We start from the raw sequence: 12453 nt of genomic DNA, 5'->3' as shown, positions 1-12453 counted from the left end.
GGGGGGTTCACAATAGTATTTTAAAGGCCCCTGAAAAAATTTTACTTTAGATGTATGTATTGATATGTATTGCAAGAAACAGCTAGGTTTCTTTCTCTAACATTTTACAAAGTTCCAGCTACACAAGTTAATGCATGAAAAACAAAATAGGGATTTTGAAAGCAGTTCCTATAAGATTAGTTTTTAAACATTGACTAGCTGTGGAGGTCCACTCAAATAAAATAGTAATCAAAAGGGTCCATAGATAAAACAATGGTTGAGAACACATATCAACATAAAATACAAAAATGTTTTGATGTTCTGATTGAACTTTAGAAATAATGGTGTTTATATGAACCTTGGTCTGTTCTATAGTGACAAATTTTCTGTGAATTTTAACTGTCTTGTATTATATATATTCAAAGAACTGATTGATATGTTTGTTAAAAGCCATGTGCAGCCAATGTAAATTTTGACCATATGAGAAATAATAATTTTAATGTTATAAATATGTCATCAATTATAAATTCAACTATTACTTCAAAGCTTGTTGCAGCAATAATTTTTTCATGTATTGATAGAGATTAATGAAGTTAGTATGCTTTGTACTGCAATGAAGTATGGATGTAGCTTCTTGTAAAAGTTTGATGTACAATAAAATTAAAATTTTGCTGTTGTAAATCAAAAAAATATGTTGTATAATCCCATGTCACCTCTGGGATGCTCAGATCAATCTTATGACTTGCAGGTAGTTGGATGAATGACTTGGAATGGCCCATAGTTTTCTTTGATCTCTGTGTATTATTAGGTTTGACTTAATTGACTATAGTACTTAACTACATCCAGTTGTAGAGTCTAAATGATGTAAGAACACAAATCTCTAATTAAAATAACTGCACTTACTAAACTATCTACGACCCTGTTTTTTAAATTATTCAGTTTGAGTCTCACTTTGTAAATCATTGAAAATTAACCAAAATATCTTTTTTTTCTTCTTAAATTTAACCCAAGAAGATCATAGTCTTTCTAGACTGCTGAGCAACTGGGTTAGGTTTGTAGAGTTAATTTTCAGCTTTAACTTTTGAAGCTCAGTAGTTGAGGGGGAAATAGGTGATATGTGAATTCCAGAGGTATTTTGAGTGGTAAATGTTAATCGACTCCCTTTCTAAAACAATTGTTATTTGATTAGAGATCTTCCCTGACGTGTCACAAATCTCGATTCATATCTGAATAATATGCTGGCGACTAATTATATTTTTCCCTCCTCTTCAACAGGATCAACCTCATCAAAAATCAGGAGGTTCTGACTCCTGTTAAGACAGTGAAACCTGTAGACCATGTAAACTATGATGCAGGAGCTGATCTTCTTTACAAGTATGTACTGAAAGTGTTCAACTTACATTACTTCTAACAGCCTTTTCATTTACTTATTAAGAAAATACATGTGAAAATAAACTTGTATCTTCAAGATTTAGAATATCTTGTAAATATGCTACTAGCTGTTATTAAGTTTTCTATGATGTGTTGTGATTTATATTTATTTGATAGCTATAAAAATGGGTTACAAACAAATAGCCAAGTATATCAAATACATTTTTTGGAATGAAAATATACATTGCCATTAAGAACATGAGGTTAATATACTGTGGCAAAATTATGGTATTTAAAAATGACAAATGGCTTGTTCAAGGTTCATTGTATTAGTCAATTTTCTTGCCTGTAACTTTGATGTTAATAACTTTAAAACATTGCTAGAATGCATCAAGTAAAATATTATTCATTGTTTATTTATTTATTTTGTTATTGTAACATTTCAAAATGAAAAAAATATAAATTTACTGGGGAATCGATAGGGTTTAATAAGAGCTTCCTAAATTATTTTCTTGTAAAGACAGCAAGATCCTTATACCGGAGTAACCAATCATCTGGTTTATCATACCCATGATATATACCATCTCTCTGTCTTTCAAAAGTAACAACAATACATTATGAGTTTAAAGTATGCAAGTAGTATTACATCAGGACAAGCCTTATTTGCTTTATTCAGTTCAACTGAATAACAAGTTAAGATATTTTTAGAGAATATGAAAATAATAATAATGAAGATGACATGAATCTTGCTTTTAAAAGAAGTGGCTTGTTCGTAAATATGCTTGTGAATCAATCAGAAATTCTTGTGATAAAAGGAAATGTGGCATTACTTACAGGTATCAGTTATTATGGAAAGATATACAAAAAGCCAATGAAGAAAATGCCAAGAAAGCTGAGGTAATGGAATTCCTTATTTTACTTTTAGTTTTGTGTAAAAAAATAGTTTCATTTCTTGCACAAAAATATTTCCTACAAACTTTGCTCCTTGCACAAATTTCTATTTCTATAGAGTTAAGGAAAATCTTTTAATTTATTTTGCTATCAACTTTTAGAAGGCCAAAATAGATACACACATTATAAATGATAAACTTTTTTACCTTTTTCTACTTTTGAAATTATTATAGTTAATCAGTATGTAAGTTTATATATTATCTAGTAAATTGATTGGCTTTAACTCAAAGTCCAGTTTGATTCTTCTTAAACCTTGAGCCTGTATCTAACTCTACATGACATACCAGCTTCCTGTACATTCTTGTTTAATCATCATCATCATTTAACGTCCACTTTCCATGCTAGCATGGGTTGGACGATTTGACTAAGGACTGGTAAATCAGATGGCTACACCAGGCTCCAATCTGATTTGGCAGAGTTTCTATAGCTGGATGCCCTTCCTAACACCAACCACTCCAAGAGTGTAGTGGGTGCTTTTACGTGCCACCGGCACGAAGGCCAGTCTTGAATTATTCAATATCTTAATTTTCTTTGGTGCCATCTTTTTGATGGTTATAGGTACAGTCCAACTGTTTTAGAATGATTCTTAAAATGTTTGTATTATTAATGTTATTGGTTTTAATTTTGTTTTTGTTATTTCTACAGTCATTGGACCGTGAAATCCAAATTATATATGGTGATATAAAAAAGAACTGTAACAATTTAACTGGATTTTATAGAGAAGTGAAAAGTCTTCCAAGTTTCTTGGGTGTTTTGCAGAACTTGACTGATTTATTGGGTAAGCAAGATTTCCAATGCTTCTCATTTTTTCCATTCTTTGGAATTTATGTAGATTGACAAGGAATAGAAAGATCACATGCACTGGCATTGACAAGCAGCTAGGAAACTAATATCAATGTTTACCTTTTGTTTACACTTACTAGATAAAGAGCATAAGAAGTGATATGAATGGTTACACCAAGTGCCTTAGTGTCACAAATAAAAACACTCCAACTGCAAATAAAAAGCAGCCTACATACTTTCTTCAACAAAGCTTTACTGTCGCACTACAATACTAGCTACAAAAGAAATAGATAGGAATCAAATTCATATCACCAGTTTAAAATTCCAATGTATTATCATACCATTGTGCTACTAGCTGTTCCCTACCTTTAGCAGTAATCATTGGGTTGAGGTTGCTCAGATTTGCTCTGAATCAGTCGTGCTGCCCATCACAATCTTGCATAGCATTCAGGAGATCAGCAGGGCAACATTCAGTGTCCATACAAAGCTAGTTGATGAATGATTTGTTTACTGGGTGGCCAAATTGTGTGTATCTATGTCAGTGTGTCCATAGGAGTTTAGTGTATCACTAACAAGGTCTTGCTTAACTCTCCAACAATCTGAAAAACACGTGTCTATCTCAGTGATAGTAAAAAGACTGCCACACAGCCTTTCTTTGTTCTGATGCTTTTCCCTGAAAATTTTCAGAACAATCCATAGCAAGCAGGTGTATGTGTCATCAAGCCTTATCTTGTAGTGTTTGGTGAGGGTTCAAACAGTGAACTGATTTTGAGTTCACTGCTCATTGGGTTATAGGGAAAGCCATAGGTAACAGTATATTGGATGTGCAGTCTTAGTGAAAGAGTCAGCTGCTGACTGACAACATTCACAGGATGCTGGGTAGAGGAACCTCTGTGAAGCCAGTGGCTTGGATCACATCAAGTTTTCAAAGTGTGTTACTGATAATGTCTATAGACCTGGTGAATATGGATGTTATTAAGCTAATGAAAGATTTAGCAGTATCAATTTTCTATGAAACTTAATCAGATCTTTAATTAGGATTGCATATAAATGTTTGAAGATATTTTTATGTTAATTAAATTCTGTTGTACTTATGCAGAGTTTGCAGCTGTAACACTTCAGGTTTGAATTTATTATATTAGATTTAAATATATACATAAGAATGAGAAGAAGAGAAGAAAACCAAGAAAAATAAAAAAAAACAAAACAATTCACCACCTTAGGTTGAAAATTTTGGGGTTAGCACTCATTGTGTGGTTTTTTAAAGAGGTTAAGTGTTTTTCATGTTTAATGATTTGTTTTATTTCATAAATTTCAGTATGTCACTCAAAACTGTAAAGCTTATGAAATTTTCCATGTGTTTCTCTATATAATGTAAAGATAATTTTTTTTTTATGTAGCTTGCTTAGAAGAGAGTTGTGATTCAGTTGAGTCAGCCCTTGTGCGATTGGAGAATGTTAGCGAAACCCAGGAACTGAAACAACATATGCAATCACACACAGACCAACTCAATAATTATAGGAGAAAGAAAGAAGAAGAATTGAAAAGATTAGCATGTAAGATGAAATATCTTTTCATTTTTACTATACAATTACTGTATTTAAAAAGAAATCATTCTTGTAGTTTTCTTATTGATATTTTTAGAGACATTTATTCTGTAGTCTTATTTCCCAAATAAACTGAAGAAAAGTTTAGTCTCCTAGTAGTTAAACTTTAACTTAATAACACTCTACAACCTTTGCTGTTTTTCTCCCTATAGTACTACCATGTGTTAACCTCTGAACTCATCTGCACCAAATCTTTTTTTTTTTTTACTACTGTACCCTAAGCTCTAGATGCCATACTATTACATCTTGCCCACTCTTTATTTTACCCACCATCAATCAACTTAGAACAATTCCGGCTGAACAGTAAGCACTAATTTCCCATCATCATCTCCCCTGCTTTTTAATGCATGATGACTTTATCATAAGGGGAATGAAAATTATATTTTCAAAAATTATTTCTTATAAGTGAAAAGTTGACAATTTTTTTTTTTAAATGCTTTATGTAAAACTTCAACTACATTTAATCTGGACTAATGAGGCAGTCTCTATGTAGTTACTTTACTTGCTAGAGATAGCAGCCAAATCTCTTTTAAACCACATCCAAGTATCCAAGTTGTCTTGAAAAAGGAAGCTCACATTGAACAAAGAAGTCAGAGATTAACTCTTTAGCATTCAGATTATTCTGTCTAATGTAAAGCTTATTTATTTGCATTATTCTGAATTACTCATGCATTATCTTTTTGTATTGAGATTTCGATGATGTGCTTGTATATTTTTAGTATGGCAATGTAGAGTAGGTGTGAGAGGCTGAATATGGGTAGTCGGTACATAAAACAAGTATAATATTTGGGCTAGATATGGCTGGTTTAAATACTAAAGGGTTAATGTTCCCTCTAATTTTTAGCAACCAGTGTGTACAAAAATCTTGGGATTTGCAAGTTCATTGTACTTGTACCTGTTGCATTTTAAAGATTAGGTTTCCTGTCCAGGGTCATAAAATACTTCGGTAGAGAAACAGTAACTGACTTACATCAATTGCCTCTGCCTTGTTTATTACTTGCACAACAATGACAACTTCAATGCAACCAATTACCCACTCTTTATGAAGTTTAATTGTACTGTGCATGTTTGGATTATATCTAAAAGAAGGTTGTCCAGCTGATTGGTGAAGACTTGCTCACCAACGCAAAAATATCACTGGCTCAAAATAGTCTCTTCTACCAACACAGTAACTTCATCTCTTTGTGCTAGTGAGCAGCATACCACTCTGTCCAGTTCACTTCATGCATTCTTCCGCCTCTCAAGATCATGCACTAAACCCTTTTTCCTAATCAATCTTCTCATGTTTTCCTAAAAGTTCAACCTACAGATATTCAGACTGAACATGAACTATATCAACCTCATCGTCGTAATTTGGCCTGTGTTAATGGCACTACCTCTCTGTCAAATGATTTTAGAAAAATATTTTTATAACACTTCAGTGAATAAAGGCACTTTTGTTGTAAGTAATAACTGTTATTTGTATTTTTTTTCAGCTCAAAAGAACATAGAACTTGCAATCCAAGCTGAGAAAAAGGTAAAACAGAAGCAGGATGTACTGCGTGAAAGATCAGAAACATTTGAAGAAGCATTCCAAAATGACTTAGATTATTATCGTACACATGGCCATATGAACAGTATGTTTCCTATTTGCTTCTACAACAGCTTCAGTTCTCTACTCTATACTTATTACATATTAATGATAGAACTTCCACCTTCATTCTAATCTTTTATCCTTTTTCTTTTCTTCCACCTTACAAAATTCTGTTTTGGCTTCATTTCTGTTTACTCTTTCAAGGAATAATGGTCTGACATTTAATGTTCATAAAATAATTAACTTCAATTAGAACATATGTAGATGATCCACCTACTACATTAATTGAAATTCTGTTTTATTCAAAATTCTGCCTACATGTTCTAAACTTAGTTTCTTTTATGTAACCACCTTATCACATTTTCACCAAAGAATGTTACCTACTTCATCTATATACAATCTTCAAATATTCTCCTCATTCTTTTCTTCTGTTTACCCTCTGTCTTCTTTCCTCTCACACCCTCCACTTTATTCATTCTTATTTCTCTGAAACATATCAGCTAACTTAGATGGCTTCTGCAGTAAGAAAGATGGTATGAACACATGTATAGACTTGCCTCACCTTCATTTGGTCAAATTCCCTCTCAATACACTACACTTCACTCTTCTGTACTGCTGCCATCCACAATCTTTCTCTCTGTTGCACCACTTCTGTTATCACCTACAACCTTCTCTTGCATTTGTCCACTTCTGTTCTGGCCTTCCACTGTTTCCCTCTTCAGTCATATTAAATGAGCAAAAGCACACATCTTAGGTCACTGGGTACTCTCTGCACTCACAGTGTACAAGGCACCCTCCTCACACAATTCATATACTGGTACCACAGGAAAAAAACACTCCCTCTCCCCAACGGACTTTAGCTACAGTGATTAGTGAGTGAGCAGAAGTGAAATAGGGTTGAGTGTCCCTTAGTTCTATCTGAAGGACTCAACAATGTCCTTAACCCTTTAGTGTTCAAATTACTCTGTCAAGTGTAAAACTTATTTATTCATATTGTTTTGAATTAATAATATATTGTCTCATAACTTTGAGATTTTGATGCTGTTGTTGTCTATTTTTAGAATGGCATTGTAGGGTAGGTGTGAGAGGTTAGATCAGGCCAGTTTGAACATAAAACAGAAGAAATATCTGGGCCAGATATGGCCGGTTTAAACACTAAAGGGTTAATTTTGATACCATGAAAAATACATACACTATACACTGTAAAGTGGATGGTAAGCAAGTGGAGAAAACTGATGCCATGTAAAATATCCCCATTACACAAATGTAAAATGGATGGCAAAGGAGTAGAAAAAGCACAGGGTTTCGAGTTCTCTTTAGTCTTATTTTATAAACCTCTCTAGTACTGATACCACAAGAAAATGCTCCCATTACATTCTATAAAGGGGCTGGTGATAAGAAAAGCATCCAACCATAGAAACTGGGTAAAAATAACATATATGAGCTTTAGCCTATGAGAGCAGTGGTTTGCTGTAAGAAATGACTCATCCAACCAATGCCAGCATGGAAAGTGGACATAAAATGATGATGTCTTACTCTCCTTTACTCTTTTACTTGTTTCGGTCATTTGACTGTGGCCATGCTGGAGCACCGCCTTTAGTCGAGCAAATCGACCCCAGGACTTATTCTATGGATGCTTAGTACTTATTCTATCGGTCTCTTTTGCCGAACCGCTAAGTTACAGGGACCTAGACACACCACCATTGGTTGTCAAGCGATGTTGGGGGGACAAACACAGACACACAAACATATACACACATATACATATATACGACAGGCTTCTTTCAGTTTCCGTCTACCAAATCCACTCACAAGGCTTTGGTCGGCCCGAGGCTATAGTAGAAGACACGTACCCAAGGTGCCACGCAGTGGGAATGAACCCAGAACCATGTGGTTGGTAAGCAAGCTACTTACCACACAGCCACTCCTGCACCTGTCTGTCTATATAACTTTGCAAACTCCTTCCACTACCATCATCAATTGGTTAACTAATTCTCATCCTGCATTTCAGACATTTATCTCACCTCTAAACCTAGTCATCACCATCTCCTGCCTAATCAAGATAAAAACAATTCACATATTCCTACTGCACTTCAAGTTAGCTCTTTGGTTGTACGTCTACTAACTCTGGCTGTAAATATTCACCTGCAACACAAACTAAAATTACTTCTTCTCTTAGTTAAAACTAAGACACCCAAGTTGTTCACTTGAAATTGTACTGCAACAAGTGAACAATACTGCTTGCAATAGTCATTCACCACCACCTACTGGGAGTCAGTTATTCATCATAACAACACTTGAAAGACAACTACTTGGAAAGCAAAGCAGACCTTTTTGTACAATAAATAGATCCTTTGCCAAGAGGGCCTCTTTCAACTTAGCAGAATCCTACTGAACTAAATTAAAATAGTCCTTGTAAACAGCATGTCTCATAAAACCTATTTTGCTTCCAGCTTTATGGTGTACATGCAACTAAACCCCTCCTAAATATCCTACTCTCCATTACACAATCACCAAATGTAAATATTTCTGATGGTGTCCTTTTAAATATCCTCAATTTGTGTTCCTGACTTTATGTTGCCAAAATGTTCAGTTTTTCTCTGTGTACAGATCAATTCCAGTCTATGAAAAATGAGACTAATTGTCTCATTTCCAAAAAAAGGCAGCTTCTTTAATCTTACAGATTATAGATCTATTGCTCTCACTCCCATCATCTTAAAGCCACCTCTTTTCCTCCTTAGTCATCACCATTATCATTTCTGTAAATCTAAATACACAGAAAATTTCATTTCTTACATCATGGAACAGAATCCCTTCCCCTTGAAAATTTGAAAGTAGTACTGGTGACAATGGCCTCGGCAAAACTTTCAAATGCCTGGTCCTGAGAACTGGTTCTAGATTCAATCTCACTGCATGGTACCTTGGGCAAGTGTCTTCTTATTTCTTTATTGCCCAGAAGGGGCTAAACATAGAGGGGACAGACAAACGGATTAAGTTGATTATATCGACCCCAGTGCGTAACTGGTACTTATTTAATCAACCCCGAAAGGATGAAAGGCAAAGTTGACCTCGGCAGAATTTGAACTCAGAACGTAGCGGCAGACGAAATACTGCTAAGCATTTCACCCGGCGTGCTAACGTTTCTGCCAGCTCGACACCTTCTACTGTGTTCTTCTACTTTAGCCTTGGGCTGACCAAAGTCTTGCGAGTAGATTTGGTAGATGAAATGAAAGAAGTTGGTTGTGTGTGTGTGTGTCTTTGTGTATGTTTGTTCCCCACCACTACTTGACAACACCAGTGTTGGTGTGTTTATGTTCCCATATCATTAGCAGTTCAGCAAAAGAGACCAATAAAATAAGTACTAGGCTTTAAAGAAAAATAGATCCTGGAGTTGATTTGTTTGACTAAAAACCCTTCAAGGTGATGCCTCAACATGGCCACAGTCAAATAACTGAAACAAGTAAATGATAAAAGGAAACTGTCAAATTCTATTAACTTGTCAGCTTTTGGGAGTTTCCTTTCATTATACCATATACTAATGTGTTCTCTCTCTAACTTACACTTTATCAATTTTGGTGTAATATGAGATTTGGTTATTGTTCAACCACTGCTTTAACTACTTCTATGCAGATGATACCACTCACTGTCATCTTCTGCACATTATTCAAAATACACCGATATCCAAAATACAGTGGAGAAGGCTAGCCACTGGATTTGGTTAAAAAGAGACGATGAGCGATGGCTAGAGAAATATTGAGCTTTGTTTTTAATAACCAGTTGATCTAGCAAGCAGGGCCTCATATCAGTGAGGGGGGCCGGTGCGCATTGATGCCATCGAGAGGTAGGCCCCGAAACGGCGCGCATTCTCTCCTGATGACCCCATACACTTGCTGGTTTCTGGTATGTGGAGTTCTCGACTGGTAGCACTTGCATGCGCAAGTTGTTTGCAAGACATCAACATACAATAAAACCATCTACATTTCAATTATGACATAACAGCCTTGTCTCCTTCAATAGCACCAAAACACAATCACTATGTACCTCAAAGAAACATTTTTGTATCATATTTTTTCTCCATGGTGTAACTAGCTTAATATCACATTATTATCTTTAGGATTTATTTTAGTTTGTAAACATGAATTTTCATGTCACTGGAGTCAGTAAAATAAAGCACCAGTAATATTCTTTGAATAGGTTTGATTGTACCACTCCCTCTCCATCATTTATTTTGTACCTAATCAAAAATAAATCTTTTTATATGAAGACTGGCTTTATTTTCAGGACTTCCAAATGGTGAAGGAACAAAGAACCTGGATCTTAGTGATATTACACTGGACCAAGATGAATCTGGTTTGGCAGCATTTTTAGCATCCACTGAAGTAACTCCTTGTAGTGAGAAGGGACTTCTTGGCATATCTTTCTCCTCTAATGTAGCAGGAGACATTACTTCTCCTTCAGATGTTGACCTTTTGACCCCTATGACACCAGGCAGTGAGTGGGGAGCTGCTGATGAATCATCAGCATACAGTGAGACCGAAGGGGAAAACCAACCACCAAAGTCCGATAATTCACAATCTGTTAATCCAGAGGCTGATGAATCTGTGACAGATCACTCTACTGGAGATGAAGATGCAAATCTACAAACTAACCCAGCTTTATGTAAGACAGAGACCTTTCAAAATGAGGATTCTGTAAATTCTAACAAATGATTCCATGCAGAATTTGCTAAGACTGAATTTGTTTCTTTTCATTTAACAATATTAAATATTTCTGAAATTAAAACTGTCATTAAACAGTACAGTTAATAAACTAATACATATCATGCATCCACACTTTTGCTTTTCTTTTGTTTATTCCATCCTTTGGCCATTATTTTGGTTTGTTTTCATTACAGGAAGAGGAAGCCCTGTAAGTATTAGCAGCATAAAAGAAGTGAATTGATTTCAATCAACAATTAAAATTGGGTTCTGGTTGCTGGAAATTGCATCTCTTCAATATTCACCACTTATTAATTATTATACTAAGTACACCATCAAACCTTATGACAAAGTTATGTTTTGGAACAAGATTTATATATGATAGAAACTATTATTAGGGTTATAGAGTATAGCATGTAAGCAACATTCTTTATATAAAAACGATATGTGTAAAGACATTCGAGCGAGATCGTTGCCAGTGCCGCTGAACTGGCTCCTGTGCAGGTGGCACGTAAAATACACCATTTTGAGCGTGGCCGTTACCAGTACCGCCTGACTGGCCTTCATGCCGCTGGCACATAAAAACACCCACTACACTCTCAGAGTGGTTGGCGTTAGGAAGGGCATCCAGCTGTAGAAACTCTGCCAGATCAGATTGGAGCCTGGTGTAGTCATCTGGTTTCACCAGTCCTCAGTCAAATCGTCCAACCCATGTTAGCATGGAAAGCAGACGTTAAATGACGATGATGATGATGAAGTGAGTGATATGCCAACCAGTGCATGAAGAACAGTTAACAATCTGGCAAGTATTTTCACCAATTAGATTAGTTGAAATATAAGCAGAAACAAACTGCTGCCAAATTTGATCTTATAATGCATGAGCTGCTAATCCAGTTGTATTGTGTTTTTGACAACTTCAGTGTTACTTGGAAATGAAATGCAGTGTTGTGATATTCAAATTTTCCTAAAAGAGTTCTGAAAATCCCGCCTAAACTATTTACAACCATAAATGAAAAATTAAAAGGTATGATGATAGCATAGTCATGAATTTAAATTTTACTAAACTATTTTTTTTAAAGCTTAGCTACCAAGTTACTATTTCCACTTCACAGCGAAGTAGAAAGAGTACTCCAACAACTATCAAAACAGGATCTACTAGAGTATGAATATTCAAATTTACTAAACTATCCAGCGCATTTTGGCATGGCAAAATATTAATGATAAACTATAACAGAAAAGAAAAACCAGCGATCATTCGATAGTAGTGCGCTCCTTGTCAACCAGTACCTGCTGATTGTCAACCATTAGTCAGCTGGTCAACATGTCTTTGTTTACATCAATTCAGCAATTTCCATAAAGAAAGAGGGAAAGGGCGTTAGTCAGCAGGTAGCAGAGAGAGTGATAAGTGACATGTGTTTTTAAGAGAGAGAGAGAGAAAGTGAGTGCCTGCTGTCTGCTACCTGCTGACTAACGCCCTTGGATCTTTTTTAAA

General features: G+C 35.2%; 1 protein-coding gene across 2 annotated transcripts in view; it reads left to right on the top strand.

Annotated features, from left to right (window-relative positions):
• LOC106882601 (dysbindin) overlaps positions 1-11096 on the top strand; it is a 34187-nt gene extending 23091 nt beyond the window's left edge. For both annotated transcript variants that reach the window (XM_014933349.2, XM_014933341.2), the window contains exons 2-7: positions 1255-1353; positions 2187-2247; positions 2947-3079; positions 4485-4640; positions 6167-6307; positions 10546-11096. In XM_014933349.2, coding sequence (XP_014788835.1) covers positions 1255-1353; positions 2187-2247; positions 2947-3079; positions 4485-4640; positions 6167-6307; positions 10546-10973 — 1018 coding nt within the window. In that variant the 3' untranslated portion in view covers positions 10974-11096. The remainder of the gene's footprint in view (positions 1-1254; positions 1354-2186; positions 2248-2946; positions 3080-4484; positions 4641-6166; positions 6308-10545) is intronic.
• The last annotated feature ends 1357 nt before the right edge of the window (positions 11097-12453 follow it).

Source organism: Octopus bimaculoides, chromosome 1, assembly GCF_001194135.2.
Source record: "Octopus bimaculoides isolate UCB-OBI-ISO-001 chromosome 1, ASM119413v2, whole genome shotgun sequence".
NCBI lineage: Eukaryota > Metazoa > Mollusca > Cephalopoda > Octopoda > Octopodidae > Octopus > Octopus bimaculoides.
Note: the sequence above shows the minus strand (reverse complement) of the source record. Positions and strands in the feature narration are given on the sequence as shown.